General features: G+C 62.1%; 4 protein-coding genes and 2 long non-coding RNA genes across 9 annotated transcripts; all 6 read left to right on the top strand.

The window, feature by feature from the left end:
* Nucleotides 1-498: 498 nt before the first annotated feature.
* On the top strand, nucleotides 499-1,540 carry LOC147643350 (uncharacterized). Of its 2 annotated transcripts, XR_015272457.1 has the most exons (3): nucleotides 499-523; nucleotides 743-931; nucleotides 997-1,540. It is a non-coding gene; the product is annotated as an uncharacterized LOC147643350 (long non-coding RNA). The 2 variants fall into 2 exon arrangements; XR_015272456.1 differs by lacking the exon at nucleotides 499-523 and having other exon boundaries at nucleotides 693-931.
* Nucleotides 1,541-11,807: 10,267 nt separating this feature from the next.
* LOC147643349 (uncharacterized) lies at nucleotides 11,808-13,135 on the top strand. Its single transcript, XM_086836447.1, has 3 exons — nucleotides 11,808-12,454; nucleotides 12,674-12,863; nucleotides 12,929-13,135. The coding sequence occupies exons 1-3, from the start codon at nucleotides 11,962-11,964 to the stop codon at nucleotides 13,071-13,073; spliced, it is 828 nt and encodes a 275-aa protein (XP_086692573.1). The 5' UTR covers nucleotides 11,808-11,961; the 3' UTR covers nucleotides 13,074-13,135.
* A 1,511-nt stretch (nucleotides 13,136-14,646) lies between these two features.
* LOC110182071 (uncharacterized) lies at nucleotides 14,647-15,796 on the top strand. Of its 3 annotated transcripts, none has more exons than XR_015272454.1 (3): nucleotides 14,647-15,036; nucleotides 15,132-15,346; nucleotides 15,410-15,796. It is a non-coding gene; the product is annotated as an uncharacterized LOC110182071 (long non-coding RNA). The 3 variants fall into 3 exon arrangements; XR_015272453.1 differs by having other exon boundaries at nucleotides 15,129-15,346; XR_015272452.1 differs by having other exon boundaries at nucleotides 14,652-15,346.
* LOC147643348 (uncharacterized) lies at nucleotides 15,597-17,628 on the top strand. Its single transcript, XM_086835227.1, has 5 exons — nucleotides 15,597-15,624; nucleotides 16,347-16,447; nucleotides 16,692-17,007; nucleotides 17,231-17,420; nucleotides 17,484-17,628. Exons 1-5 carry the CDS (start codon nucleotides 15,597-15,599, stop codon nucleotides 17,626-17,628), a joined length of 780 nt encoding a protein of 259 aa, XP_086691353.1.
* Nucleotides 17,629-21,203: 3,575 nt separating this feature from the next.
* LOC147643347 (uncharacterized) lies at nucleotides 21,204-21,981 on the top strand. The gene is made up of 2 exons (XM_086836446.1): nucleotides 21,204-21,584; nucleotides 21,832-21,981. Exon 1 carries the CDS (start codon nucleotides 21,204-21,206, stop codon nucleotides 21,525-21,527), a length of 324 nt encoding a protein of 107 aa, XP_086692572.1. The 3' UTR covers nucleotides 21,528-21,584; nucleotides 21,832-21,981.
* A 1,351-nt stretch (nucleotides 21,982-23,332) lies between these two features.
* LOC147643346 (uncharacterized) lies at nucleotides 23,333-25,425 on the top strand. The gene is made up of 3 exons (XM_086836445.1): nucleotides 23,333-23,825; nucleotides 24,049-24,238; nucleotides 24,302-25,425. Exons 1-3 carry the CDS (start codon nucleotides 23,333-23,335, stop codon nucleotides 24,444-24,446), a joined length of 828 nt encoding a protein of 275 aa, XP_086692571.1. The 3' UTR covers nucleotides 24,447-25,425.
* Nucleotides 25,426-26,312: the final 887 nt, after the last annotated feature.

Genomic DNA, 26,312 nt, shown 5'->3' with positions numbered 1-26,312 from the left:
GTAGGCAGACGCACCTGAGGCGGTGGCCGCAGCGGAAGCAACAGCCCCTACGATGGAAGCGGCGGGCGGCGTACCGGAAAGCGGCAAGGCTTCACCAGCCCAAGGTGGAGAAGGAGCTCCTGTGGCAGAAGAAGGATCACCAGCCGCCGAGGAAGGAGCAGCAGTGCCACAAGCAGCCACCGATACGGCAGTAGCGGCCGATGGAGCTGTCCCTGAAGCAGCACCGGAGGTACCAGCTTCCGCTGTAGGCAGCAGCACCTGAGGCGGTGGCCGCAGCGGAAGCAACAGCCCCTACGATGGAAGCGGCGGGCGGCATACCGGAAGGCGAAAAGGCTGCGCCAGCCGAAGGCGGAGAAGGAGCTCCTGCGACAGAAGGAGGAGGAGCACCAGCCGCCGAGGGAGGACCAGCAGTTCTATAGGCAACCGTCGAGGCTGCACCAGCAGAAGGCGGAGAAGGAGCTCCAGTGGCAGAGGGATAAGGATCACCAGCCGCAACAACCGCCAGCAGAAATTTATCGTCATCGTAAGTTATCGACTTACTATTTTTTGTAGTGTGACCAGCTCGTTTTCTCACCACTTTACTAGTAAGTGTGACCAGCTAAGGTTCACTACATTTCGTTCGAAAAGTGAGTGTCATTATTTAGTACATTTTTCCAAAGTGAGCAGCCATTTTATCACTATTATCTGTGACTGTCATTTTTTACAACTTATTAGTAGCTCTCTATCATCGCTTCGTGTACAGCAGGAGCTGGCCCGTTTCGAGCATCTTGTCACCGAGGGCAGCATATCCGATGCCCAGAAGGTGGCCGGTCTGACGTGTCTGCAATGGAGCTGTGCCCTAACGCCACCGATGGCGCCGGCCATGATGCCACCATTACCGCCACCCTGTCCGGGTGCACGCTCCGGCCACCGTGCATGACGCCAGCAATGAGTGAGTACAGAGATAAGGCAAGTCAAGGAGCGTCACATAAACTAATTTCTATCCTTTGCCTGCAGCTCCTGTGCCACCCAAGGTGGAGCTGCCAAAGAAGAACGTGCCGCAGCCCACGAATCTATAAAACAGCTTGAACTGGTCCAAGCTGCCGGATGCCAAGCTCCAGGTCACCGTCTGGAGCGAGCTTGGCGAGACCGAGTTGTATAACAACATGGAGTTGGAGTCGAGCCGATACGGCAGTAACGGCCGATGGAGCTGTCCCTCAAGAAGCACGGAGGTACCAGCTACCGCTCTAGGCAGCAGCACCAGAGGCGGTGGCCGCAGCGGAAGCAGCAGCCCCTACGATGGAAGCGGCGGACGGCGTACCGGAAGGCGGAGAGGGTGCGCCAGCCCAAGCTGGAGAAGGAGCTCCTGTGGCAGAAGAAGGATCACCAGCCGCCGAGGAAGGAGCAGCAGTGCCACAAGCAGCCACCGATACGGCATTAGCGGCCGATGGAGCTGTCCCTGAAGCAGCACCGGAGGTACCAGCTACCGCTGTAGGCAGACGCACCTGAGGCGGTGGCCGCAGCGGAAGCAACAGCTCCTACGATAGAAGCGGCGGGCGGCGTACCGGAAAGCGGCAAGGCTTCACCAGCGCAAGGTGGAGAAGGAGCTCCTGTGGCAGAAGTAGAATCACCAGCCGCCGAGGAAGGAGCAGCAGTGCCAAAGGCAGCCACCGATACGGCATTAGCGGCCGATGGAGCTGTCCCTGAAGCAGCACCGGAGGTACTAGCTACCGCTGTAGGCAGACGCACCTGAGGCGGTGGCCGCAGCGGAAGCAACAGCCCCTACGATGGAAGCGGCGGACGGCGTACCGGAAGGCGGAGAGGGTGCGCCAGCCCAAGCTGGAGAAGGAGCTCCTGTGGCAGAAGAAGGATCACCAGCCGCCGAGGAAGGAGCAGCAGTGCCACAAGCAGCCACCGATACGGTAGTAGCGGCCGATGGAGCTGTCCCTGAAGCAGCATAGCAGCAGCCCCTACGACGGAAGCGGCGGGCGGCGTACCGGAAGGCGGAGAGGCTGCACCAGACGAAGACGGAGAAGGAGCTCCTGTGGCAGAAGAAGGATCACCAGCCGCCGAGGGACAAGGAGCAGCAGTGCCACAAGCAGCCGCCGATACGGCAGTAGCGGCCGATTGAGCTGTCCTTGAAGCAACACCGGAGGTACCAGCTTCTGCTGTAGGCAGCAGCACCTGAGGCGGTGGCCGCAGCGGAAGCAGCAGCCCCTACGATGGAAGCGGCGGACGGCGTACCGGAAAGCGGCAAGGCTTCACCAGCCCAAGGTGGAGAAGGAGCTCCTGTGGCAGAAGAAGGATCACCAGCCGCCGAGGAAGGAGCAGCAGTGCCACAAGCAGCCACCGATACGGCAGTAGCGGCCGATGGAGCTGTCCCTGAAGCAGCACCGGAGGTACCAGCTTCCGCTGTATGCAGCAGCACCTGAGGCGGTGGCCGCAGCGGAAGCAACAGCTCCTACGATAGAAGCGGCGGGCGGCGTACCGGAAAGCGGCAAGGCTTCACCAGCGCAAGGTGGAGAAGGAGCTCCTGTGGCAGAAGAAGGATCAACAGCCGCCGAGGAAGGAGCAGCAGTGCCAAAGGCAGCCACCGATACGGCATTAGCGGCCGATGGAGCTGTCCCTGAAGCAGCACCGGAGGTACCAGCTACCGCTGTAGGCAGACGCACCTGAGGCGGTGGCCGCAGCGGAAGCAGCAGCCCCTACGATGGAAGCGGCGGACGGCGTACCGGAAAGCGGCAAGGCTTCACCAGCCCAAGGTGGAGAAGGAGCTCCCGTGGCAGAAGAAGGATCACCAGCCGCCGAGGGAGAAGGAGCAGCAGTGCCACAAGCAGCCGCCGATACGGCAGTAGCGGTCGATGGAAATGTCCCTGAAGCAGCACCGGAGGTACCAGCTTCCGCTGTAGGCAGCAGCACCTGAGGCGGTGGCCGCAGCGGAAGCAGCAGCCCCTACGATGGAAGCGGCGGGCGGCGTACCGGAAAGCGGCAAGGCTTCACCAGTCCAAGGTGGAGAAGGAGCTCCTGTGGCAGAAGACGGATCACCAGCCGCCGAGGAAGGAGCAGCAGTGCCACAAGCAGCCACCGATACGGCAGTAGCGGCCGATGGAGCTGTCCCTGAAGCAGCACCGGAGGTACCAGCTTCCGCTGTATGCAGCAGCACCTGAGGCGGTGGCCGCAGCGGAAGCAACAGCCCCTACGATGGAAGCGGCGGGCGGCGTACCGGAAAGCGGCAAGGCTTCACCAGCCCAAGGTGGAGAAGGAGCTCCTGTGGCAGAAGAAGGATCACCAGCCGCCGAGGAAGGAGCAGCAGTGCCACAAGCAGCCACCGATACGGCAGTAGCGGCCGATGGAGCTGTCCCTGAAGCAGCACCGGAGGTACCAGCTACCGCTGTAGGCAGACGCACCTGAGGCGGTGGCCGCAGCGGAAGCAGCAGCCCCTACGATGGAAGCGGCGGACGGCGTACCGGAAAGCGGCAAGGCTTCACCAGCCCAAGGTGGAGAAGGAGCTCCTGTGGCAGAAGAAGGATCACCAGCCGCCGAGAGAGAGGGAGCAGCAGTGCCACAAGCAGCCGCCGATACGGCAGTAGCGGTCGATGGAGATGTCCCTGAAGCAGCACCGGAGGTACCAGCTTCCGCTGTAGGCAGCAGCACCTGAGGCGGTGGCCGCAGCGGAAGCAGCAGCCCCTACGATGGAAGCGGCGGGCGGCGTACCGGAAAGCGGCAAGGCTTCACCAGCCCAAGGTGGAGAAGGAGCTCCTGTGGCAGAAGAAGGATCACCAGCCGCCGAGGGAGAAGGAGCAGCAGTGCCACAAGCAGCCACCGATACGGCAGTAGCGGCCGATGGAGCTGTCCCTGAAGCAGCACCGGAGGTACCAGCTACCGCTGTAGGCAGACGCACCTGAGGCGGTGGCCGCAGCGGAAGCAGCAGCCCCTACGACGAAAGCGGCGGGCGCCGTAGCGGAAGGCGGAGGGGCTGCACCAGACGAAGACGGAGAAGGAGCTCCTGTGGCAGAAGAAGGATCTGCAGCCGCCGAGGGAGAGGGAGCAGCAGTGCCACAAGCAGCCGCCTAGACGGCAGCAGCACCGGAGGTACCAGCTTCCGCTGTAGGCAGACGCACCTGAGGCGGTGGCCGCAGCGGAAGCAACAGCCCCTACGATGGAAGCGGCGGGCGGCGTACCGGAAAGCGGCAAGGCTTCACCAGCCCAAGGTGGAGAAGGAGCTCCTGTGGCAGAAGAAGGATCACCAGCCGCCGAGGAAGGAGCAGCAGTGCCACAAGCAGCCACCGATACGGCAGTAGCGGCCGATGGAGCTGTCCCTGAAGCAGCATGGCAGCAGCCCCTACGATGAAAGCGGCGGACGGCATACCGGAAGGCGAAAAGGCTGCGCCAGCCGAAGGCGGAGAAGGAGCTCCTGCGACAGAAGGAGGAGGAGCACCAGCCGCCGAGGAAGGAGCAGCAGTGCCACAAGCAGCCACCGATACGGCAGTAGCGGCCGATGGAGCTGTCCCTGAAGCAGCACCGGAGGTACCAGCTTCCGCTGTATGCAGCAGCACCAGAGGCGGTGGCCGCAGCGGAAGCAGCAGCCCCTACGACGAAAGCGGCGGGCGCCGTAGCGGAAGGCGGAGGGGCTGCACCAGACGAAGACGGAGAAGGAGCTCCTGTGGCAGAAGAAGGATCTGCAGCCGCCGAGGGAGAGGGAGCAGCAGTGCCACAAGCAGCCGCCTAGACGGCAGCAGCACCGGAGGTACCAGCTTCCGCTGTAGGCAGACGCACCTGAGGCGGTGGCCGCAGCGGAAGCAACAGCCCCTACGATGGAAGCGGCGGGCGGCGTACCGGAAAGCGGCAAGGCTTCACCAGCCCAAGGTGGAGAAGGAGCTCCTGTGGCAGAAGAAGGATCACCAGCCGCCGAGGAAGGAGCAGCAGTGCCACAAGCAGCCACCGATACGGCAGTAGCGGCCGATGGAGCTGTCCCTGAAGCAGCACCGGAGGTACCAGCTTCCGCTGTATGCAGCAGCACCAGAGGCGGTGGCCGCAGCGGAAGCAGCAGCCCCTACGACGAAAGCGGCGGGCGCCGTAGCGGAAGGCGGAGGGGCTGCACCAGACGAAGACGGAGAAGGAGCTCCTGTGGCAGAAGAAGGATCTGCAGCCGCCGAGGGAGAGGGAGCAGCAGTGCCACAAGCAGCCGCCTAGACGGCAGCAGCACCGGAGGTACCAGCTTCCGCTGTAGGCAGACGCACCTGAGGCGGTGGCCGCAGCGGAAGCAACAGCCCCTACGATGGAAGCGGCGGGCGGCGTACCGGAAAGCGGCAAGGCTTCACCAGCCCAAGGTGGAGAAGGAGCTCCCGTGGCAGAAGAAGGATCACCAGCCGCCGAGGGAGAAGGAGCAGCAGTGCCACAAGCAGCCGCCGATACGGCAGTAGCGGTCGATGGAGCTGTCCCTGAAGCAGCATAGCAGCAGCCCCTACGATGGAAACGGCGGGCGGCATACCGGAAGGCGGAGAGGCTGCGCCAGCCCAAGCTGGAGAAGGAGCTCCTGTGGCAGAAGAAGGATCTCCAGCCGCCGAGGGAGAGGGAGCAGCAGTGCCACAAGCAGCCGCCTAGACGGCAGCAGCACCGGAGGTACCAGCTTCCGCTGTAGGCAGCAGCACCTGAGGCGGTGGCCGCAGCGGAAGCAGCAGCCCCTACGACGGAAGCGGCGGGCGGCGTACCGGAAGGCGGAGAGGCTTCACCAGCCCAAGGTGGAGAAGGAGCTCCTGTGGCAGAAGAAGGATCACCAGCCGCCGAGGAAGGAGCAGCAGTGCCACAAGCAGCCGCCGATACGGCAGTAGCGGCCGATGGAGCTGTCCCTGAAGCAGCACCGGAGGTACCAGCTTCCGCTGTATGCAGCAGCACCTGAGGCGGTGGCCGCAGCGGACGCAACAGCCCCTACGATGGAAGCGGCGGGCGGCGTACCGGAAGGCGGGAAGGGTGCACCAGCCGAAGGCAGAGAAGGCGCTCTTGCTGCAGAAGGAGAAGGAACACCAGCCGCCGAGGGAACAGGAGCAGCAGTTCCATAAGCAGCCGCCGATACGGCAGTAGCGGCCAATGGAGCTGTCCTTGAAGCAACACCGGAGGTACCAGCTTCCGCTGTAGGCAGCAGCACCTGAGGCGGTGGCCGCAGCGGAAGCAGCAGCCCCTACGACGGAAGCGGCGGGCGGCGTACCGGAAGGCGGAGAGGCTTCACCAGCCCAAGGTGGAGAAGGAGCTCCTGTGGCAGAAGAAGGATCACCAGCCGCCGAGGAAGGAGCAGCAGTGCCACAAGCAGCCGCCAATACGGCAGTAGCGGCCAATGGAGCTGTCCTTGAAGCAACACCGGAGGTACCAGCTACCGCTGTAGGCAGCAGCTCCAGAAGCGGTGGCCGCAGCGCAAGCAGCAGCCCCAACGACGAAAGCTTCGGGCAGCTTACCGGAAGGCGGAGAGGCTGCACCAGCCGAAGGCGGAGAAGGAGCTCCTGCGACAGAAGGAGGAGGAGCACCAGCCGCCGAGGGAACAGGAGCAGCAGTGGCACAACCAACGGTCGAGGCTGCACCAGCCGAAGGCGGAGATGGACTTCCTGTGACAGACGGAGGAGGAGCACCAGCCGCCGAGGGAGAAGGAGCAGCAGTTCCATAAGCAACCCCCGATACGGCAGTAGCAGCCGATGGAGCTGTCCCTGAAGCAGCACCGGAGGTACCAGCTACCGCTGTAGGCAGCAGCACCTGAGGCGGTGGCCGCAGCGGAAGCAACAGCCCCTACGATGGAAGCGGGGGACGGCGTACCGGAAAGCGGCAAGTCTTCACCAGCCCAAGGTGGAGAAGGAGCTCCTGTGGCAGAAGAAGGATCACCAGCCGCCGAGGAAGGAGCAGCAGTGCCACAAGCAGCCACCGATACGGCAGTAGCGGCCGATGGAGCTGTCCCTGAAGCAGCACCGGAGGTACCAGCTACCGCTGTAGGCAGACGCACCTGAGGCGGTGGCCGCAGCGGAAGCAGCAGCCCCTACGATGGAAGCGGCGGACGGCGTACCGGAAAGCGGCAAGGCTTCACCAGCCCAAGGTGGAGGAGCTCCTGTGGCAGAAGAAGGATCACCAGCCGCCGAGGAAGGAGCAGCAGTTCCATAAGCAACCCCCGATACGGCAGTAGCAGCCGATGGAGCTGTCCCTGAAGCAGCACCGGAGGTACCAGCTTCCGCTGTAGGCAGCAGCACCTGAGGCGGTGGCCGCAGCGGAAGCAGCAGCCCCTACGATGGAAGCGGCGGGCGGCGTACCGGAAGGCGGAGAGGCTTCACCAGCCCAAGGTGGAGAAGGAGCTCCTGTGGCAGAAGAAGGATCACCAGCCGCCGAGGAAGGAGCAGCAGTGCCACAAGCAGCCGCCGATACGGCAGTAGCGGCCAATGGAGCTGTCCTTGAAGCAACACCGGAGGTACCAGCTACCGCTGTAGGCAGCAGCTCCAGAAGCGGTGGCCGCAGCGCAAGCAGCAGCCCCAACGACGAAAGCTTCGGGCAGCTTACCGGAAGGCGGAGAGGCTGCACCAGCCGAAGGCGGAGAAGGAGCTCCTGCGACAGAAGGAGGAGGAGCTCCAGCCGCCGAGGGAACAGGAGCAGCAGTGGCACAACCAACGGTCGAGGCTGCACCAGCCGAAGGCGGAGATGGACTTCCTGTGACAGACGGAGGAGGAGCACCAGCCGCCGAGGGAGAAGGAGCAGCAGTTCCATAAGCAACCCCCGATACGGCAGTAGCAGCCGATGGAGCTGTCCCTGAAGCAGCACCGGAGGTACCAGCTACCGCTGTAGGCAGCAGCTCCAGAAGCGGTGGCCGCAGCGCAAGCAGCTGCCCCAACGACGAGCTTCGGGCAGCTTACCGGAAGGCGGAGAGGCTGCACCAGCCGAAGGCGGAGAAGGAGCTCCTGCGACAGAAGGAGGAGGATCACCAGCCGCCGAGGGAGGACCAGCAGTTCTATAGGCAACCGTCGAGGCTGCACCAGCAGAAGGCGGAGAAGGAGCTCCAGTGGCAGAAGGATAAGGATCACCAGCCGCTGAGGGAGGAGCAGCAGTGCCACAAAGAACCGCCAGCAGAAATTTATCGTCATCGTAAGTTATCGACTTACTATTTTTTGTAGTGTGACCAGCTCGTTTTCTCACCACTTTACTAGTAAGTGTGACCAGCTAAGGTTCACTACATTTCGTTCGAAAAGTGAGTGTCATTATTTAGTACATTTTTCCAAAGTGAGCAGCCACTTTATCACTATTATCTGTGAGTGACTGTCATTTTTTACAACTTATTAGTAGCTCTCTATCATCGCTTCGTGTACAGCAGGAGCTGGCCCGTTTCGAGCATCTTGTCACCGAGGGCAGCATATCCGATGTCCAGAAGATGACCGGTCTGACGTGTCTGCAATGGAGCTGTGCCCTAACGCCACCGATGGCGCCGGCCATGATGCCACCATTACCGCCACCCTGTCCGGGTGCACCGCTCCGGCCACCGTGCATGACGCCAGCAATGAGTGAGTACAGAGATAAGGCAAGTCAAGGAGCGTCACATAAACTAATTTCTATTCTTTGCCTGCAGCTCCTGTGCCACCCAAGGTGGAGCTGCCAAAGAAGAACGTGCCGCAACCCACGAATCTATAAAACAGCTTCAACTGGTCCAAGCTGCCGGATGCCAAGCTCCAGGTCACCGTCTGGAGCGAGTTGTATAACAACATGGAGTTGGAGTCGAGCCGATACGGCAGTAACGGCCGATGGAGCTGTCCCTCAAGAAGCACGGAGGTACCAGCTACCGCTCTAGGCAGCAGCACCAGAGGCGGTGGCCGCAGCGGAAGCAGCAGCCCCTACGACGAAAGAAGCGGGCGCCGTACCGGAAGGCGGAGGGGCTGCACCAGACGAAGACGGAGAAGGAGCTCCTGTGGCAGAAGAAGGATCACCAGCCGCCGAGGAAGGAGCAGCAGTGCCACAAGCAGCCGCCGATACGGCAGTAGCGGCCGATGGAGCTGTCCCTGAAGCAGCACCGGAGGTACCAGCTTCCGCTGTAGGCAGCAGCACCTGAGGCGGTGGCCGCAGCGGAAGCAGCAGCCCCTACGACGGAAGCGGCGGGCGGCGTACCGGAAGGCGGAGAGGCTTCACCAGCCCAAGGTGGAGAAGGAGCTCCTGTGGCAGAAGAAGGATCACCAGCCGCCGAGGAAGGAGCAGCAGTGCCACAAGCAGCCGCCGATACGGCAGTAGCGGCCGATGGAGCTGTCCCTGAAGCAGCACCGGAGGTACCAGCTTCCGCTGTAGGCAGCAGCACCTGAGGCGGTGGCCGCAGCGGAAGCAGCATCCCCTACGATGGAAGCGGCGGACGGCGTACCGGAAAGCGGCAAGGCTTCACCAGCCCAAGGTGGAGAAGGAGCTCCTGTGGCAGAAGAAGGATCACCAGCCGCCGAGGAAGGAGCAGCAGTTCCACAAGCAGCCGCCGATACTGCAGTAGCGGCCGATGGAGCTGTCCCTGAAGCAGCACCGGAGGTACTAGCTTCCGCTGTATGCAGCAGCACCTGAGGCGGTGGCCGCAGCGGACGCAACAGCCCCTACGATGGAAGCGGCGGGCGGCGTACCGGAAGGCGGGAAGGGTGCACCAGCCGAAGGCAGAGAAGGCGCTCTTGCTGCAGAAGGAGAAGGAACACCAGCCGCCGAGGGAACAGGAGCAGCAGTTCCATAAGCAGCCGCCGATACGGCAGTAGCGGCCAATGGAGCTGTCCTTGAAGCAACACCGGAGGTACCAGCTTCCGCTGTAGGCAGCAGCACCTGAGGCGGTGGCCGCAGCGGAAGCAGCAGCCCCTACGATGGAAGCGGCGGGCGGCGTACCGGAAGGCGGAGAGGCTTCACCAGCCCAAGGTGGAGAAGGAGCTCCTGTGGCAGAAGAAGGATCACCAGCCGCCGAGGAAGGAGCAGCAGTTCCACAAGCAGCCGCCGATACTGCAGTAGCGGCCGATGGAGCTGTCCCTGAAGCAGCACCGGAGGTACTAGCTTCCGCTGTATGCAGCAGCACCTGAGGCGGTGGCCGCAGCGGACGCAACAGCCCCTACGATGGAAGCGGCGGGCGGCGTACCGGAAGGCGGGAAGGCTGCACCAGCCGAAGGCAGAGAAGGCGCTCTTGCTGCAGAAGGAGAAGGAACACCAGCCGCCGAGGGAACAGGAGCAGCAGTGGCACAACCAACGGTCGAGGCTGCACCAGCCGAAGGCGGAGATGGAGTTCCTGTGACAGACGGAGGAGGAGCACCAGCCGCCGAGGGAGAAGGAGCAGCAGTTCCATAAGCAGCCGCCGATACGGCAGTAGCGGCCAATGGAGCTGTCCTTGAAGCAACATCGGAGGTACCAGCTACCGCTGTAGGCAGCAGCTCCAGAAGCGGTGGCCGCAGCGCAAGCAGCAGCCCCTACGACGGAAGCGGCGGGCGGCGTACCGGAAGGCGGAGAGGCTGCACCAGACGAAGACGGAGAAGGCACTCCTGTGGCAGAAGAAGGATCACCAGCCGCCGAGGAAGGAGCAGCAGTTCTATAGGCAACCGTCGAGGCTTCACCAGCCCAAGGTGGAGAAGGAGCTCCTGTGGCAGAAGAAGGATCACCAGCCGCCGAGGAAGGAGCAGCAGTTCCACAAGCAGCCGCCGATACTGCAGTAGCGGTCGATGGAGCTGTCCCTGAAGCAGCACCGGAGGTACCAGCTTCCGCTGTAGGCAGACGCACCTGAGGCGGTGGCCGCAGCGGAAGCAGCAGCCCCTACGATGGAAGCGGCGGACGGCGTACCGGAAAGCGGCAAGGCTTCACCAGCCCAAGGTGGAGGAGCTCCTGTGGCAGAAGAAGGATCACCAGCCGCCGAGGAAGGAGCAGCAGCAGCCCCTACGATGGAAGCGGCGGGCGGCGTACCGGAAGGCGGAGAGGCTTCACCAGCCCAAGGTGGAGAAGGAGCTCCTGTGGCAGAAGAAGGATCACCAGCCGCCGAGGAAGGAGCAGCAGTGCCACAAGCAGCCGCCGATACGGCAGTAGCGGCCAATGGAGCTGTCCTTGAAGCAACACCGGAGGTACCAGCTACCGCTGTAGGCAGCAGCTCCAGAAGCGGTGGCCGCAGCGCAAGCAGCAGCCCCAACGACGAAAGCTTCGGGCAGCTTACCGGAAGGCGGAGAGGCTGCACCAGCCGAAGGCGGAGAAGGAGCTCCTGCGACAGAAGGAGGAGGAGCACCAGCCGCCGAGGGAACAGGAGCAGCAGTGGCACAACCAACGGTCGAGGCTGCACCAGCCGAAGGCGGAGATGGACTTCCTGTGACAGACGGAGGAGGAGCACCAGCCGCCGAGGGAGAAGGAGCAGCAGTTCCATAAGCAACCCCCGATACGGCAGTAGCAGCCGATAGAGCTGTCCCTGAAGCAGCACCGGAGGTACCAGCTTCCGCTGTAGGCAGCAGCACCTGAGGCGGTGGCCGCAGCGGAAGCAGCAGCCCCTACGATGGAAGCGGCGGGCGGCGTACCGGAAGGCGGAGAGGCTTCACCAGCCCAAGGTGGAGAAGGAGCTCCTGCGACAGAAGGAGGATCACCAGCCGCCGAGGAAGGAGCAGCAGTGCCACAAGCAGCCGCCGATACTGCAGTAGCGGCCGATGGAGCTGTCCCTGAAGCAGCACCGGAGGTACCAGCTTCCGCTGTATGCAGCAGCACCTGAGGCGGCGGCCGCAGCGGACGCAACAGCCCCTACGATGGAAGCGGCGGGCGGCGTACCGGAAGGCGGGAAGGCTGCACCAGCCGAAGGCAGAGAAGGCGCTCTTGCTGCAGAAGGAGAAAGAACACCAGCCGCCGAGGGAGAAGGAGCAGCAGTTCCATAAGCAGCCGCCGATACGGCAGTAGCGGCCAATGGAGCTGTCCTTGAAGCAACATCGGAGGTACCAGCTACCGCTGTAGGCAGCAGCACCTGAGGCGGTGGCCGCAGCGGAAGCAGCAGCCCCTACGATGGAAGCGGCGGGCGGCGTACCGGAAGGCGGAGAGGCTTCACCAGCCCAAGGTGGAGAAGGAGCTCCTGTGGCAGAAGAAGGATCACCAGCCGCCGAGGAAGGAGCAGCAGTTCCACAAGCAGCCGCCGATACTGCAGTAGCGGCCGATGGAGCTGTCCCTGAAGCAGCACCGGAGGTACTAGCTACCGCTGTAGGCAGCAGCTCCAGAAGCGGTGGCCGCAGCGCAAGCAGCTGCCCCAACGACGAGCTTCGGGCAGCTTACCGGAAGGCGGAGAGGCTGCACCAGCCGAAGGCGGAGAAGGAGCTCCTGCGACAGAAGGAGGAGGATCACCAGCCGCCGAGGGAGGACCAGCAGTTCTATAGGCAACCGTCGAGGCTGCACCAGCAGAAGGCGGAGAAGGAGCTCCAGTGGCAGAAGGATAAGGATCACCAGCCGCTGAGGGAGGAGCAGCAGTGCCACAAAGAACCGCCAGCAGAAATTTATCGTCATCGTAAGTTATCGACTTACTATTTTTTGTAGTGTGACCAGCTCGTTTTCTCACCACTTTACTAGTAAGTGTGACCAGCTAAGGTTCACTACATTTCGTTCGAAAAGTGAGTGTCATTATTTAGTACATTTTTCCAAAGTGAGCAGCCATTTTATCACTATTATCTGTGACTGTCATTTTTTACAACTTATTAGTAGCTCTCTATCATCGCTTCGTGTACAGCAGGAGCTGGCCCGTTTCGAGCATCTTGTCACCGAGGGCAGCATATCCGATGTCCAGAAGATGACCGGTCTGACGTGTCTGCAATGGAGCTGTGCCCTAACGCCACCGATGGCGCCGGCCATGATGCCACCATTACCGCCACCCTGTCCGGGTGCACCGCTCCGGCCACCGTGCATGACGCCAGCAATGAGTGAGTACAGAGATAAGGCAAGTCAAGGAGCGTCACATAAACTAATTTATATTCTTTGCCTGCAGCTCCTGTGCCACCCAAGGTGGAGCTGCCAAAGAAGAACGTGCCGCAACCCACGAATCTATAAAACAGCTTCAACTGGTCCAAGCTGCCGGATGCCAAGCTCCAGGTCACCGTCTGGAGCGAGCTTGGCAAGAGCGAGTTGTATAACAACATGGAGTTGGAGTCGAGCCGATACGGCAGTAACGGTCGATGGAGTGGTCCCTGAAGCAGCACCGGAGGTACCAGCTTCCGCTGTAGGCAGCAGCACCTGAGGCGGTGGCCGCAGCGGAAGCAGCAGCCCCTACGACGGAAGCGGCGGGCGGCGTACCGGAAGGCGGAGAGGCTTCACCAGCCCAAGGTGGAGAAGGAGCTCCTGTGGCAGAAGAAGGATCACCAGCCGCCGAGGAAGGAGCAGCAGTGCCACAAGCAGCCGCCGATACGGCAGTAGCGGCCGATGGAGCTGTCCCTGAAGCAGCACCGGAGGTACCAGCTTCCGCTGTAGGCAGCAGCACCTGAGGCGGTGGCCGCAGCGGACGCAACAGCCCCTACGATGGAAGCGGCGGGCGGCGTACCGGAAGGCGGGAAGGCTGCACCAGCCGAAGGCAGAGAAGGCGCTCTTGCTGCAGAAGGAGAAGGAACACCAGCCGCCGAGGGAACAGGAGCAGCAGTGGCACAACCAACGGTCGAGGCTGCACCAGCCGAAGGCGGAGATGGAGTTCCTGTGACAGACGGAGGAGGAGCACCAGCCGCCGAGGGAGAAGGAGCAGCAGTTCCATAAGCAGCCGCCGATACGGCAGTAGCGGCCAATGGAGCTGTCCTTGAAGCAACATCGGAGGTACCAGCTACCGCTGTAGGCAGCAGCTCCAGAAGCGGTGGCCGCAGCGCAAGCAGCAGCCCCTACGACGGAAGCGGCGGGCGGCGTACCGGAAGGCGGAGAGGCTGCACCAGACGAAGACGGAGAAGGCACTCCTGTGGCAGAAGAAGGATCACCAGCCGCCGAGGAAGGAGCAGCAGTTCTATAGGCAACCGTCGAGGCTGCACCAGCAGAAGACGGAGAAGGAGCTCCAGTGGCAGAAGGATAAGGATCACCAGCCGCCGGAAGCAGCAGCCCCTACGATGGAAGCGGCGGACGGCGTACCGGAAAGCGGCAAGGCTTCACCAGCCCAAGGTGGAGAAGGAGCTCCTGTGGCAGAAGAAGGATCACCAGCCGCCGAGGGAGAAGGAGCAGCAGTGCCACAAGCAGCCGCCGATACGGCAGTAGCGCCCAATGGAGCTGTCCTTGAAGCAACACCGGAGGTACCAGCTACCGCTGTAGGCAGCAGCTCCAGAAGCGGTGGCCGCAGCGCAAGCAGCAGCCCCAACGACGAAAGCTTCGGGCAGCTTACCGGAAAGCTTACCAGTGGCACAACCAACGGTCGAGGCTGCACCAGCCGAAGGCGGAGATGGAGTTCCTGTGACAGACGGAGGAGGAGCACCAGCCGCCGAGGGAGAAGGAGCAGCAGTTCCATAAGCAGCCGCCGATACGGCAGTAGCGGCCAATGGAGCTGTCCTTGAAGCAACACCGGAGGTACCAGCTTCCGCTGTAGGCAGCAGCACCTGAGGCGGTGGCCGCAGCGGAAGCAGCAGCCCCTACGATGGAAGCGGCGGGCGGCGTACCGGAAGGCGGAGAGGCTTCACCAGCCCAAGGTGGAGAAGGAGCTCCGGTGGCAGAAGAAGGATCACCAGCCGCCGAGGAAGGAGCAGCAGTGCCACAAGCAGCCGCCGATACGGCAGTAGCGGCCAATGGAGCTGTCCTTGAAGCAACACCGGAGGTACCAGCTACCGCTGTAGGCAGCAGCTCCAGAAGCGGTGGCCGCAGCGCAAGCAGCTGCCCCAACGACGAGCTTCGGGCAGCTTACCGGAAGGCGGAGAGGCTGCACCAGCCGAAGGCGGAGAAGGAGCTCCTGCGACAGAAGGAGGAGGATCACCAGCCGCCGAGGGAGGAGCAGCTGTGCCACAAACAACCGCCAGCAGAAATTTATCGTCAGCGTAAGTTATCGACTTACTATTTTTTGTAGTGTGACCAGCTCGTTTTCTCACTACTTTACTAGTAAGTGTGACCAGCTAAGGTTCACTACATTTCGTTCGAAAAGTGAGTGTCATTATTTAGTACATTTTTCCAAAGTGAGCAGCCACTTTATCACTATTATCTGTGAGTGACTGTCATTTTTTACAACTTATTAGTAGCTCTTTATCATCGCTTCGTGTACAGCAGGAGCTGGCCCGTTTCGAGCATCTTGTCACCGAGGGCAGCATATCCGATGTCCAGAAGATGGCCGGTCTGACGTGTTTGCAATGGAGCTGTGCCCTAACGCCACCGATGGCGCCGGCCATGATGCCACCATTACCGCCACCCTGTCCGGGTGCACCGCTCCGGCCACCGTGCATGACGCCAGCAATGAGTGAGTACAGAGGTAAGGCAAGTCAAGGAGCGTCACAAACTAATTTCTATCCTTTGCCTGCAGCTCCTGTGCCACCCAAGGTGAAGCTGCCAAAGAAGAACGTGCCGCAGCCCACGAATCTATAAAACAGTTTCAACTGGTCCAAGCTGCCGGATGCCAAGCTCCAGGTCACCGTCTGGAGCGAGCTTGGCGAGAGCGAGTTGTATAACAACATGGAGTTGGAGTCGAGCCGATACGGCAGTAACGGCCGATGGAGCTGTCCCTCAAGAAGCACGGAGGTACCAGCTACCGCTCTAGGCAGCAGCACCAGAGGCGGTGGCCGCAGCGGAAGCAGCAGCCCCTACGACGAAAGCGGCGGGCGCCGTACCGGAAGGCGGAGAGGCTTCACCAGCCCAAGGTGGAGAAGGAGCTCCTGTGGCAGAAGAAGGATCACCAGCCGCCGAGGAAGGAGCAGCAGTGCCACAAGCAGCCGCCGATACGGCAGTAGCGCCCAATGGAGCTGTCCTTGAAGCAACACCGGAGGTACCAGCTACCGCTGTAGGCAGCAGCTCCAGAAGCGGTGGCCGCAGCGCCCCAACGACGAAAGCTTCGGGCAGCTTACCGGAAGGCGGAGAGGCTGCACCAGACGAAGACGGAGAAGGCACTCCTGTGGCAGAAGAAGGATCACCAGCCGCCGAGGAAGGAGCAGCAGTTCTATAGCAACCGTCGAGGCTGCACCAGCAGAAGACGGAGAAGGAGCTCCAGTGGCAGAAGGATAAGGATCACCAGCCGCCGAGGGAGAAGGAGCAGCAGTGCCACAAGCAGCCGCCGATACGGCAGTAGCGCCCAATGGAGCTGTCCTTGAAGCAACACCGGAGGTACCAGCTACCGCTGTAGGCAGCAGCTCCAGAAGCGGTGGCCGCAGCGCAAGCAGCAGCCCCAACGACGAAAGCTTCGGGCAGCTTACCGGAAGGCGGAGAGGCTGCACCAGCCGAAGGCGGAGAAGGAGCTCCTGCGACAGAAGGAGGATCACCAGCCGCCGAGGAAGGAGCAGCAGTGCCACAAGCAGCCGCCGATACGGCAGTAGCGGCCAATGGAGCTGTCCTTGAAGCAACACCGGAGGTACCAGCTTCCGCTGTAGGCAGCAGCACCTGAGGCGGTGGCCGCAGCGGAAGCAGCAGCCCCTACGATGGAAGCGGCGGGCGGCGTACCGGAAGGCGGAGAGGCTTCACCAGCCCAAGGTGGAGAAGGAGCTCCGGTGGCAGAAGAAGGATCACCAGCCGCCGAGGAAGGAGCAGCAGTGCCACAAGCAGCCGCCGATACGGCAGTAGCCGCCAATGGAGCTGTCCTTGAAGCAACACCGGAGGTACCAGCTACCGCTGTAGGCAGCAGCTCCAGAAGCGGAGGCCGCAGCGCAAGCAGCTGCCCCAACGACGAGCTTCGGGCAGCTTACCGGAAGGCGGAGAGGCTGCACCAGCCGAAGGCGGAGAAGGAGCTCCTGCGACAGAAGGAGGAGGATCACCAGCCGCCGAGGGAGGACCAGCAGTTCTATAGGCAACCGTCGAGGCTGCACCAGCAGAAGGCGGAGAAGGAGCTCCAGTGGCAGAAGGATAAGGATCACCAGCCGCTGAGGGAGGAGCAGCAGTGCCACAAACAACCGCCAGCAGAAATTTATCGTCAGCGTAAGTTATCGACTTACTATTTTTTGTAGTGTGACCAGCTCGTTTTCTCACCACTTTACTAGTAAGTGTGACCAGCTAAGGTTCACTACATTTCGTTCGAAAAGTGAGTGTCATTATTTAGTACATTTTTCCAAAGTGAGCAGCCACTTTATCACTATTATCTGTGAGTGACTGTCATTTTTTACAACTTATTAGTAGCTCTTTATCATCGCTTCGTGTACAGCAGGAGCTGGCCCGTTTCGAGCATCTTGTCACCGAGGGCAGCATATCCGATGTCCAGAAGATGGCCGGTCTGACGTGTTTGCAATGGAGCTGTGCCCTAACGCCACCGATGGCGCCGACCATGATGCCACCATTACCGCCACCCTGTCCGGGTGCACCGCTCCGGCCACCGTGCATGACGCCAGCAATGAGTGAGTACAGAGGTAAGGCAAGTCAAGGAGCGTCACAAACTAATTTCTATCCTTTGCCTGCAGCTCCTGTGCCACCCAAGGTGAAGCTGCCAAAGAAGAACGTGCCGCAGCCCACGAATCTATAAAACAGTTTCAACTGGTCCAAGCTGCCGGATGCCAAGCTCCAGGTCACCGTCTGGAGCGAGCTTGGCGAGAGCGAGTTGTATAACAACATGGAGTTGGAGTCGAGCCGATACGGCAGTAACGGCCGATGGAGCTGTCCCTCAAGAAGCACGGAGGTACCAGCTACCGCTCTAGGCAGCAGCACCAAAGGCGGTGGCCGCAGCGGAAGCAGCAGCCCCTACGACGAAAGCGGCGGGCGCCGTACCGGAAGGCGGAGAGGCTTCACCAGCCCAAGGTGGAGAAGGAGCTCCTGTGGCAGAAGAAGGATCACCAGCCGCCGAGGAAGGAGCAGCAGTGCCACAAGCAGCCGCCGATACGGCAGTAGCGCCCAATGGAGCTGTCCTTGAAGCAACACCGGAGGTACCAGCTACCGCTGTAGGCAGCAGCTCCAGAAGCGGTGGCCGCAGCGCAAGCAGCAGCCCCAACGACGAAAGCTTCGGGCAGCTTACCGGAAGGCGGAGAGGCTGCACCAGCCGAAGGCGGAGAAGGAGCTCCTGCGACAGAAGGAGGATCACCAGCCGCCGAGGAAGGAGCAGCAGTGCCACAAGCAGCCGCCGATACTGCAGTAGCGGCCGATGGAGCTGTCCCTGAAGCAGCACCGGAGGTACCAGCTTCCGCTGTATGCAGCAGCACCTGAGGCGGTGGCCGCAGCGGACGCAACAGCCCCTACGATGGAAGCGGCGGGCGGCGTACCGGAAGGCGGGAAGGCTGCACCAGCCGAAGGCAGAGAAGGCGCTCTTGCTGCAGAAGGAGAAGGAACACCAGCCGCCGAGGAAGGAGCAGCAGTGCCACAAGCAGCCGCCGATACGGCAGTAGCGGCCGATGGAGCTGTCCCTGAAGCAGCACCGGAGGTACCAGCTTCCGCTGTAGGCAGCAGCACCTGAGGCGGTGGCCGCAGCGGAAGCAGCAGCCCCTACGACGAAAGCGGCGGGCGCCGTACCGGAAGGCGGAGAGGCTTCACCAGCCCAAGGTGGAGAAGGAGCTCCTGTGGCAGAAGAAGGATCACCAGCCGCCGAGGAAGGAGCAGCAGTGCCACAAGCAGCCGCCGATACGGCAGTAGCGGCCGATGGAGCTGTCCCTGAAGCAGCACCGGAGGTACCAGCTTCCGCTGTAGGCAGCAGCACCTGAGGCGGTGGCCGCAGCGGAAGCAGCAGCCCCTACGACGGAAGCGGCGGGCGGCGTACCGGAAGGCGGAGAGGCTATACCAGCCCAAGGTGGAGAAGGAGCTCCTGTGGCAGAAGAAGGATCACCAGCCGCCGAGGAAGGAGCAGCAGTGCCACAAGCAGCCGCCGATACGGCAGTAGCGGCCAATGGAGCTGTCCTTGAAGCAACACCGGAGGTACCAGCTACCGCTGTAGGCAGCAGCTCCAGAAGCGGTGGCCGCAGCGCAAGCAGCTGCCCCAACGACGAGCTTCGGGCAGCTTACCGGAAGGCGGAGAGGCTGCACCAGCCGAAGGCGGAGAAGGAGCTCCTGCGACAGAAGGAGGAGGATCACCAGCCGCCGAGGGAGGACCAGCAGTTCTATAGGCAGCCGTCGAGGCTGCACCAGCAGAAGGCGGAGAAGGAGCTCCACTGGCAGAAGGATAAGGATCACCAGCCGCCGAGGGTGGAGCAGCTGTGCCACAAACAACCGCCAGCAGAAATTTATCGTCAGCGTAGTAGTGTGTTTGTAGTGTGACCAGCTCGTTTTCTCACTACTTTACTAGTAAGTGTGACCAGCTAAGGTTCACTACATTTCGTTCGAAAAGTGAGTGTCATTATTTAGTACATTTTTCCAAAGTGAGCAGCCACTTTATCACTATTATCTGTGAGTGACTGTCATTTTTTACAACTTATTAGTAGCTCTTTATCATCGCTTCGTGTACAGCAGGAGCTGGCCCGTTTCGAGCATCTTGTCACCGAGGGCAGCATATCCGATGTCCAGAAGATGGCCGGTCTGACGTGTTTGCAATGGAGCTGTGCCCTAACGCCACCGATGGCGCCGACCATGATGCCACCATTACCGCCACCCTGTCCGGGTGCACCGCTCCGGCCACCGTGCATGACGCCAGCAATGAGTGAGTACAGAGGTAAGGCAAGTCAAGGAGCGTCACAAACTAATTTCTATCCTTTGCCTGCAGCTCCTGTGCCACCCAAGGTGAAGCTGCCAAAGAAGAACGTGCCGCAGCCCACGAATCTATAAAACAGTTTCAACTGGTCCAAGCTGCCGGATGCCAAGCTCCAGGTCACCGTCTGGAGCGAGCTTGGCGAGAGCGAGTTGTATAACAACATGGAGTTGGAGTCGAGCCGATACGGCAGTAACGGCCGATGGAGCTGTCCCTCAAGAAGCACGGAGGTACCAGCTACCGCTCTAGGCAGCAGCACCAGAGGCGGTGGCCGCAGCGGAAGCAGCAGCCCCTACGACGAAAGCGGCGGGCGGCGTACCGGAAGGCGGAGAGGCTTCACCAGCCCAAGGTGGAGAAGGAGCTCCTGTGGCAGAAGAAGGATCACCAGCCGCCGAGGAAGGAGCAGCAGTGCCACAAGCAGCCGCCGATACGGCAGTAGCGCCCAATGGAGCTGTCCTTGAAGCAACACCGGAGGTACCAGCTACCGCTGTAGGCAGCAGCTCCAGAAGCGGTGGCCGCAGCGCCCCAACGACGAAAGCTTCGGGCAGCTTACCGGAAGGCGGAGAGGCTGCACCAGACGAAGACGGAGAAGGCACTCCTGTGGCAGAAGAAGGATCACCAGCCGCCGAGGAAGGAGCAGCAGTTCTATAGGCAACCGTCGAGGCTGCACCAGCAGAAGACGGAGAAGGAGCTCCAGTGGCAGAAGGATAAGGATCACCAGCCGCCGAGGGAGAAGGAGCAGCAGTGCCACAAGCAGCCGCCGATACGGCAGTAGCGCCCAATGGAGCTGTCCTTGAAGCAACACCGGAGGTACCAGCTACCGCTGTAGGCAGCAGCTCCAGAAGCGGTGGCCGCAGCGCAAGCAGCAGCCCCAACGACGAAAGCTTCGGGCAGCTTACCGGAAGGCGGAGAGGCTGCACCAGCCGAAGGCGGAGAAGGAGCTCCTGCGACAGAAGGAGGATCACCAGCCGCCGAGGAAGGAGCAGCAGTGCCACAAGCAGCCGCCGATACTGCAGTAGCGGCCGATGGAGCTGTCCCTGAAGCAGCACCGGAGGTACCAGCTTCCGCTGTAGGCAGCAGCACCTGAGGCGGTGGCCGCAGCGGAAGCAGCAGCCCCTACGATGGAAGCGGCGGACGGCGTACCGGAAAGCGGCAAGGCTTCACCAGCCCAAGGTGGAGAAGGAGCTCCTGTGGCAGAAGAAGGATCACCAGCCGCCGAGGGAGAAGGAGCAGCAGTGCCACAAGCAGCCGCCAATACGGCAGTAGCGCCCAATGGAGCTGTCCTTGAAGCAACACCGGAGGTACCAGCTACCGCTGTAGGCAGCAGCTCCAGAAGCGGTGGCCGCAGCGCAAGCAGCAGCCCCAACGACGAAAGCTTCGGGCAGCTTACCGGAAGGCGGAGAGGCTGCACCAGCCGAAGGCGGAGAAGGAGCTCCTGCGACAGAAGGAGGATCACCAGCCGCCGAGGAAGGAGCAGCAGTGCCACAAGCAGCCGCCGATACTGCAGTAGCGGCCGATGGAGCTGTCCCTGAAGCAGCACCGGAGGTACCAGCTTCCGCTGTATGCAGCAGCACCTGAGGCGGTGGCCGCAGCGGACGCAACAGCCCCTACGATGGAAGCGGCGGGCGGCGTACCGGAAGGCGGGAAGGCTGCACCAGCCGAAGGCAGAGAAGGCGCTCTTGCTGCAGAAGGAGAAGGAACACCAGCCGCCGAGGGAACAGGAGCAGCAGTGGCACAACCAACGGTCGAGGCTGCACCAGCCGAAGGCGGAGATGGAGTTCCTGTGACAGACGGAGGAGGCGCACCAGCCGCCGAGGGAGAAGGAGCAGCAGTTCCATAAGCAGCCGCCGATACGGCAGTAGCGGCCAATGGAGCTGTCCTTGAAGCAACACCGGAGGTACCAGCTTTCGCTGTAGGCAGCAGCACCTGAGGCGGTGGCCGCAGCGGAAGCAGCAGCCCCTACGATGGAAGCGGCGGACGGCGTACCGGAAAGCGGCAAGGCTTCACCAGCCCAAGGTGGAGAAGGAGCTCCTGTGGCAGAAGAAGGATCACCAGCCGCCGAGGGAGAAGGAGCAGCAGTGCCACAAGCAGCCGCCGATACGGCAGTAGCGCCCAATGGAGCTGTCCTTGAAGCAACACCGGAGGTACCAGCTACCGCTGTAGGCAGCAGCTCCAGAAGCGGTGGCCGCAGCGCAAGCAGCAGCCCCAACGACGAAAGCTTCGGGCAGCTTACCGGAAGGCGGAGAGGCTGCACCAGCCGAAGGCGGAGAAGGAGCTCCTGCGACAGAAGGAGGATCACCAGCCGCCGAGGAAGGAGCAGCAGTGCCACAAGCAGCCGCCGATACTGCAGTAGCGGCCGATGGAGCTGTCCCTGAAGCAGCACCGGAGGTACCAGCTTCCGCTGTATGCAGCAGCACCTGAGGCGGTGGCCGCAGCGGAAGCAGCAGCCCCTACGATGGAAGCGGCGGGCGGCGTACCGGAAGGCGGGAAGGCTGCACCAGCCGAAGGCAGAGAAGGCGCTCTTGCTGCAGAAGGAGAAGGAACACCAGCCGCCGAGGGAACAGGAGCAGCAGTGGCACAACCAACGGTCGAGGCTGCACCAGCCGAAGGCGGAGATGGAGTTCCTGTGACAGACGGAGGAGGAGCACCAGCCGCCGAGGGAGAAGGAGCAGCAGTTCCATAAGCAGCCGCCGATACGGCAGTAGCGGCCAATGGAGCTGTCCTTGAAGCAACACCGGAGGTACCAGCTTCCGCTGTAGGCAGCAGCACCTGAGGCGGTGGCCGCAGCGGAAGCAGCAGCCCCTACGATGGAAGCGGCGGGCGGCGTACCGGAAGGCGGAGAGGCTTCACCAGCCCAAGGTGGAGAAGGAGCTCCGGTGGCAGAAGAAGGATCACCAGCCGCCGAGGAAGGAGCAGCAGTGCCACAAGCAGCCGCCGATACGGCAGTAGCGGCCAATGGAGCTGTCCTTGAAGCAACACCGGAGGTACCAGCTACCGCTGTAGGCAGCAGCTCCAGAAGCGGAGGCCGCAGCGCAAGCAGCTGCCCCAACGACGAGCTTCGGGCAGCTTACCGGAAGGCGGAGAGGCTGCACCAGCCGAAGGCGGAGAAGGAGCTCCTGCGACAGAAGGAGGATCACCAGCCGCCGAGGAAGGAGCAGCAGTGCCACAAGCAGCCGCCGATACTGCAGTAGCGGCCGATGGAGCTGTCCCTGAAGCAGCACCGGAGGTACCAGCTTCCGCTGTATGCAGCAGCACCTGAGGCGGTGGCCGCAGCGGAAGCAGCAGCCCCTACGATGGAAGCGGCGGGCGGCGTACCGGAAGGCGGGAAGGCTGCACCAGCCGAAGGCAGAGAAGGCGCTCTTGCTGCAGAAGGAGAAGGAACACCAGCCGCCGAGGGAACAGGAGCAGCAGTGGCACAACCAACGGTCGAGGCTGCACCAGCCGAAGGCGGAGATGGAGTTCCTGTGACAGACGGAGGAGGAGCACCAGCCGCCGAGGGAGAAGGAGCAGCAGTTCCATAAGCAGCCGCCGATACGGCAGTAGCGGCCAATGGAGCTGTCCTTGAAGCAACACCGGAGGTACCAGCTTCCGCTGTAGGCAGCAGCACCTGAGGCGGTGGCCGCAGCGGAAGCAGCAGCCCCTACGATGGAAGCGGCGGGCGGCGTACCGGAAGGCGGAGAGGCTTCACCAGCCCAAGGTGGAGAAGGAGCTCCGGTGGCAGAAGAAGGATCACCAGCCGCCGAGGAAGGAGCAGCAGTGCCACAAGCAGCCGCCGATACGGCAGTAGCGGCCAATGGAGCTGTCCTTGAAGCAACACCGGAGGTACCAGCTACCGCTGTAGGCAGCAGCTCCAGAAGCGGAGGCCGCAGCGCAAGCAGCTGCCCCAACGACGAGCTTCGGGCAGCTTACCGGAAGGCGGAGAGGCTGCACCAGCCGAAGGCGGAGAAGGAGCTCCTGCGACAGAAGGAGGAGGATCACCAGCCGCGGAGGGAGGACCAGCAGTTCTATAGGCAACCGTCGAGGCTGCACCAGCAGAAGGCGGAGAAGGAGCTCCAGTGGCAGAAGGATAAGGATCACCAGCCGCTGAGGGAGGAGCAGCAGTGCCACAAACAACCGCCAGCAGAAATTTATCGTCAGCGTAAGTTATCGACTTACTATTTTTTGTAGTGTGACCAGCTCGTTTTCTCACCACTTTACTAGTAAGTGTGACCAGCTAAGGTTCAGTACATTTCGTTCGAAAAGTGAGTGTCATTATTTAGTACATTTTTCCAAAGTGAGCAGCCACTTTATCACTATTATCTGTGAGTGACTGTCATTTTTTACAACTTATTAGTAGCTCTTTATCATCGCTTCGTGTACAGCAGGAGCTGGCCCGTTTCGAGCATCTTGTCACCGAGGGCAGCATATCCGATGTCCAGAAGATGGCCGGTCTGACGTGTTTGCAATGGAGCTGTGCCCTAACGCCACCGATGGCGCCGGCCATGATGCCACCATTACCGCCACCCTGTCCGGGTGCACCGCTCCGGCCACCGTGCATGACGCCAGCAATGAGTGAGTACAGAGGTAAGGCAAGTCAAGGAGCGTCACAAACTAATTTCTATCCTTTGCCTGCAGCTCCTGTGCCACCCAAGGTGAAGCTGCCAAAGAAGAACGTGCCGCAGCCCACGAATCTATAAAACAGTTTCAACTGGTCCAAGCTGCCGGATGCCAAGCTCCAGGTCACCGTCTGGAGCGAGCTTGGCGAGAGCGAGTTGTATAACAACATGGAGTTGGAGTCGAGCCGATACGGCAGTAACGGCCGATGGAGCTGTCCCTCAAGAAGCACGGAGGTACCAGCTACCGCTCTAGGCAGCAGCACCAGAGGCGGTGGCCGCAGCGGAAGCAGCAGCCCCTACGACGAAAGCGGCGGGCGCCGTACCGGAAGGCGGAGAGGCTTCACCAGCCGAAGGCGGAGAAGGAGCTCCTGCGACAGAAGGAGGATCACCAGCCGCCGAGGAAGGAGCAGCAGTGCCACAAGCAGCCGCCGATACTGCAGTAGCGGCCGATGGAGCTGTCCCTGAAGCAGCACCGGAGGTACCAGCTTCCGATATGCAGCAGCACCTGAGGCGGTGGCCGCAGCGGACGCAACAGCCCCTACGATGGAAGCGGCGGGCGGCGTACCGGAAGGCGGGAAGGCTGCACCAGCCGAAGGCAGAGAAGGCGCTCTTGCTGCAGAAGGAGAAGGAACACCAGCCGCCGAGGGAACAGGAGCAGCAGTGGCACAACCAACGGTCGAGGCTGCACCAGCCGAAGGCGGAGATGGAGTTCCTGTGACAGACGGAGGAGGAGCACCAGCCGCCGAGGGAGAAGGAGCAGCAGTTCCATAAGCAGCCGCCGATACGGCAGTAGCGGCCAATGGAGCTGTCCTTGAAGCAACATCGGAGGTACCAGCTACCGCTGTAGGCAGCAGCTCCAGAAGCGGTGGCCGCAGCGCAAGCAGCAGCCCCTACGACGGAAGCGGCGGGCGGCGTACCGGAAGGCGGAGAGGCTGCACCAGACGAAGACGGAGAAGGCACTCCTGTGGCAGAAGAAGGATCACCAGCCGCCGAGGAAGGAGCAGCAGTTCTATAGGCAACCGTCGAGGCTGCACCAGCAGAAGACGGAGAAGGAGCTCCAGTGGCAGAAGGATAAGGATCACCAGCCGCCGAGGGAGAAGGAGCAGCAGTGCCACAAGCAGCCGCCGATACGGCAGTAGCGCCCAATGGAGCAGCTGTCCTTGAAGCAACACCGGAGGTACCAGCTACCGCTGTAGGCAGCAGCTTCAGAAGCGGTGGCCGCAGCGCAAGCAGCAGCCCCAACGACGAAAGCTTCGGGCAGCTTACCGGAAGGCGGAGAGGCTGCACCAGCCGAAGGCGGAGAAGGAGCTCCTGCGACAGAAGGAGGATCACCAGCCGCCGAGGAAGGAGCAGCAGTGCCACAAGCAGCCGCCGATACTGCAGTAGCGGCCGATGGAGCTGTCCCTGAAGCAGCACCGGAGGTACCAGCTTCCGCTGTAGGCAGCAGCACCTGAGGCGGTGGCCGCAGCGGAAGCAGCAGCCCCTACGATGGAAGCGGCGGACGGCGTACCGGAAAGCGGCAAGGCTTCACCAGCCCAAGGTGGAGAAGGAGCTCCTGTGGCAGAAGAAGAATCACCAGCCGCCGAGGGAGAAGGAGCAGCAGTACCACAAGCAGCCGCCGATACGGCAGTAGCGCCCAATGGAGCTGTCCTTGAAGCAACACCGGAGGTACCAGCTACCGCTGTAGGCAGCAGCTCCAGAAGCGGTGGCCGCAGCGCAAGCAGCAGCCCCAACGACGAAAGCTTCGGGCAGCTTACCGGAAGGCGGAGAGGCTGCACCAGCCGAAGGCGGAGAAGGAGCTCCTGCGACAGAAGGAGGATCACCAGCCGCCGAGGAAGGAGCAGCAGTGCCACAAGCAGCCGCCGATACTGCAGTAGCGGCCGATGGAGCTGTCCCTGAAGCAGCACCGGAGGTACCAGCTTCCGCTGTAGGCAGCAGCACCTGAGGCGGTGGCCGCAGCGGAAGCAGCAGCCCCTACGATGGAAGCGGCGGGCGGCGTACCGGAAGGCGGAGAGGCTTCACCAGCCCAA

The sequence above is a fragment of the Drosophila serrata genome, unplaced genomic scaffold, assembly GCF_035046125.1.
Source record: "Drosophila serrata isolate PLE 108 unplaced genomic scaffold, ASM3504612v1 contig_276, whole genome shotgun sequence".
Lineage (NCBI taxonomy): Eukaryota > Metazoa > Arthropoda > Insecta > Diptera > Drosophilidae > Drosophila > Drosophila serrata.
Note: the sequence above shows the minus strand (reverse complement) of the source record. Positions and strands in the feature narration are given on the sequence as shown.

Coding starts and splice junctions, on each gene's coding strand:
- LOC147643346 (XM_086836445.1), top strand. CDS start 23,333: ATGGAAGCGGCGGGCGGCGTACCGGAAGGCGGAGAGGCTTCACCAGCC. Junction 23,826..24,048: donor AGCAGAAATTTATCGTCAGC/GTAAGTTATCGA, acceptor CTTCGTGTACAG/CAGGAGCTGGCCCGTTTCGA. Junction 24,239..24,301: donor GTGCATGACGCCAGCAATGA/GTGAGTACAGAG, acceptor CTTTGCCTGCAG/CTCCTGTGCCACCCAAGGTG.
- LOC147643348 (XM_086835227.1), top strand. CDS start 15,597: ATGGAGCTGTCCCTCAAGAAGCACGGAG. Junction 15,625..16,346: donor GTCCCTCAAGAAGCACGGAG/GTACCAGCTACC, acceptor CTCCTGCGACAG/AAGGAGGATCACCAGCCGCC. Junction 17,008..17,230: donor AGCAGAAATTTATCGTCAGC/GTAAGTTATCGA, acceptor CTTCGTGTACAG/CAGGAGCTGGCCCGTTTCGA.
- LOC147643347 (XM_086836446.1), top strand. CDS start 21,204: ATGGAGCTGTCCCTGAAGCAGCACCGGAGGTACCAGCTTCCGCTGTAT.
- LOC147643349 (XM_086836447.1), top strand. CDS start 11,962: ATGGAAGCGGCGGGCGGCGTACCGGAAGGCGGAGAGGCTTCACCAGCC. Junction 12,455..12,673: donor AGCAGAAATTTATCGTCATC/GTAAGTTATCGA, acceptor CTTCGTGTACAG/CAGGAGCTGGCCCGTTTCGA. Junction 12,864..12,928: donor GTGCATGACGCCAGCAATGA/GTGAGTACAGAG, acceptor CTTTGCCTGCAG/CTCCTGTGCCACCCAAGGTG.